This window comes from Procambarus clarkii, chromosome 22, assembly GCF_040958095.1.
Source record: "Procambarus clarkii isolate CNS0578487 chromosome 22, FALCON_Pclarkii_2.0, whole genome shotgun sequence".
In the NCBI taxonomy this organism is placed as follows: Eukaryota; Metazoa; Arthropoda; class Malacostraca; order Decapoda; family Cambaridae; genus Procambarus; species Procambarus clarkii.
This window is the reverse complement of record NC_091171.1, coordinates 38,275,058-38,277,713: the sequence shown is the minus strand read 5'-3', so window position 1 is coordinate 38,277,713 and position 2,656 is coordinate 38,275,058. Positions and strand designations below refer to the sequence as shown.

Sequence of the window (2,656 nt, the reverse complement as noted above, 5' to 3'; positions counted from 1 at the left end):
GATTGTAAACATGATATATATGAGCTTCAGCCTACAGTTTAGACCTATTGTCTTGTGCATGATCCACTGTCCTGCGTGACAGTGAATACCAGCATTATCCTCACTTTAATAAGACTTAATTGAAATCGTCAGATTAGGCAAAATTGAAATTAAATTGTGTAAATAATGATGTAATAATAATAATCCAAAACGGTTCGAGTTTTATTTCGTCAGGAATGACATTTATTTAATATTTTGTTTATAAATGATTGTATGAGACGCGAGGTAGTGTTTATTTTTATCATATACAATCATCTGATTGCTTGTTTTAAGATTAATTTACAGATTTAGTGACGTGACAGTGTCCCATTTTCTAAGCGAAACCACGAAATCCGAATTTCTTTGAATGATTCACTAAGCTATTTAGAGTTAGTGTTAATATTTGTCTAACATAATAGCAATTGCTTAGTATGCTAGGAGTTATTTTTTTGCGTCGGAATTTCAAATAATAGCTCCAGTGTTTCAATCACAGCTCTACAGTGCCTAATCGCCAAAGCCTATTTGGATGAAAATGTAACTTTTTTTCCTTTTAGTTATGTGGATATTGAGGAAAATAAGGTAGACGGCAGCTTATTCATAGTTTTTTTTTTCTTGGTAACCGAATAAATTTCGCTGAATATTTGAATAAAATTATGTGGTAAGATGTTGAAGAGTCACGTACTGAGGTCACTCTCAGACCAATGTTGTTTTAGAGTAATTTGGTAAAGATTTTGTTGAGTATTTATTGTAGCTTTGGTAAATTCAAATGGTGTCAGTTATTATTAGAAAAGGCTCTTTACGTAGTAGAAGACCTCTGTGTTTTTTTAAACCACAACTTTTTAGAAGCTAAGGTTGGAAGTATGGAGCAATATTACAGCATCCTCAACCTTCAGTATTGTAAGGTTATAAGGATACGTCGATAAATTGTAGGTATATATTGTAGAATTTTGTTGGTCTTATACGAATCTTATAAAAAATATATGCTTACCTGGTTGATGGGGTTCTAGGAGTTCTTCTACTCCCCAAGCCCGGCTCGAGGCCAGGCTCGACTTGTGAGAGTTTGGTCCACCAGGCTGTTGCTTGGAGCGGCCCGCAGGCCCACATACCCACCACAGCCCGGTTGGTCCGGCACTCCTTGGAGGAATAAATCTAGTTTCCTCTTGAAAATGTCCACGGTTGTTCCGGCAATATTTCTTATGCTTGCTGGGAGGACGTTGAACAACCGCGGACCTCTGATGTTTATAGTGTTCTCTGATTGTGCCTATGGCACCTCTGCTCTTCATTGGTTCTATTCTACATTTTCTTCCATGTCGTTCACTCCAGTACGTTGTTATTTTACTGTGTAGATTTGGTACTTGGCCCTCCAGTATCTTCCAGGTGTATATTATTTGATATCTCTCTCATCTTGTATGCCTATACAAATCATATCAAAATAAGTCCTACAAAAATCTTGCTAAAGAAAATCTTCCAAAACTTACCAAAATACATCTTGCAAAACTTACTGATATGTCGTGCACATATTTTTCCCAGACTTGTGTATTTTGTGAAATAGATTTCCGGAAAACATAACAGACGAAGAACTACGTGATTATTCCAAGTGTAGGTATGACACGTACCCACCTAGTTGTGCTTGCGGAGGTTGAGCTCTGGCTCTTTGGTCCCGCCTCAAATATCAATCAACCGGTGAGTGAATGTGAATGAGTTTGGGTGAAAACATTCAGGAGCTGCCTCAAATGGGCCACCAGGGGGCCCTACGTGTCCTTATTTCTTGTGTTCTTGTATCCCCAAGAGAGAGAGAGAGAAGGAAGTGAGGAAGCAGGAGCCAGGCCTCGCTCACCCGACACGGAGCCTCATACCGCAGCTTGATAACCAAGGAAATTTGATATGGAGTTGGTAAAGTTCACTGTCAGCTACGGGTTTCACCTCTAGCCAACAAGCCTACCTACCAAGTAGGCTTGTTGGCTAGCAGGGAGAGAGAGAGAGGGAGGGACGGAGAAAGGAAGAGTAGAAAGGACAGATGAGTAACTGACGTATGCTGGAAGAAATTAAGTGTGATACTAAATGACCCTTACTTTGCGATGATTTCGGGGCTCAAGGTCCCCGCGGCCCGGTCCTCGACCAGGCCTCCTGGTTGCTTAACTTATCAACCAGACTGTTGGACACGGCTGCTCTCAGCCTGACGTACGAATCACACTCCACTACCACAATCAATCAGTCACTAGCAACCTTTAACACCATCCTTTACCATCAACCACTATCAACCGAACTCTATCAACAACAACAACTAGTGCCTGAATTAAGAGGGAACATTATCATGAGATACAAGTTACTGAGGGTTAACACGCAATATACTGAGAGAAACGGGAACAAGAGAACGTAGATGGAAGCTGGAAACTCAAATAAGTCGCAGAAATGTTAAGAAATGCTCGTATTCCTTACGGGTATCAACAAGAAGAATGCACTGAAAGGAAAAGTCTCGGAAGCCACCTCCATCTACAACTTCAAGGCCAGACACGACAAGTAACTCGAACGTCAGTCAAGGTAAAAAACACAAAAGTTATACTTTCATTTATAAGCAGGTATAAGAACACCACGAACAAGAACACCACGTACAAGAACACCACGTACAAGAACACCA

At 40.3% G+C, this 2,656-nt stretch overlaps 1 protein-coding gene across 1 annotated transcript in view; it reads left to right on the top strand.

Moving 5' to 3' along the window:
* The first annotated feature begins 2,430 nt into the window (after positions 1-2,430).
* Positions 2,431-2,656, top strand: part of LOC123761576 (salivary glue protein Sgs-3-like) — a 1,023-nt gene continuing 797 nt past the window's right edge. Inside the window, exon 1 of the mRNA XM_045747596.2 lies at positions 2,431-2,656. This exon is cut by the window's right edge and continues 797 nt beyond it. Coding sequence (XP_045603552.2) covers positions 2,431-2,656 — 226 coding nt within the window.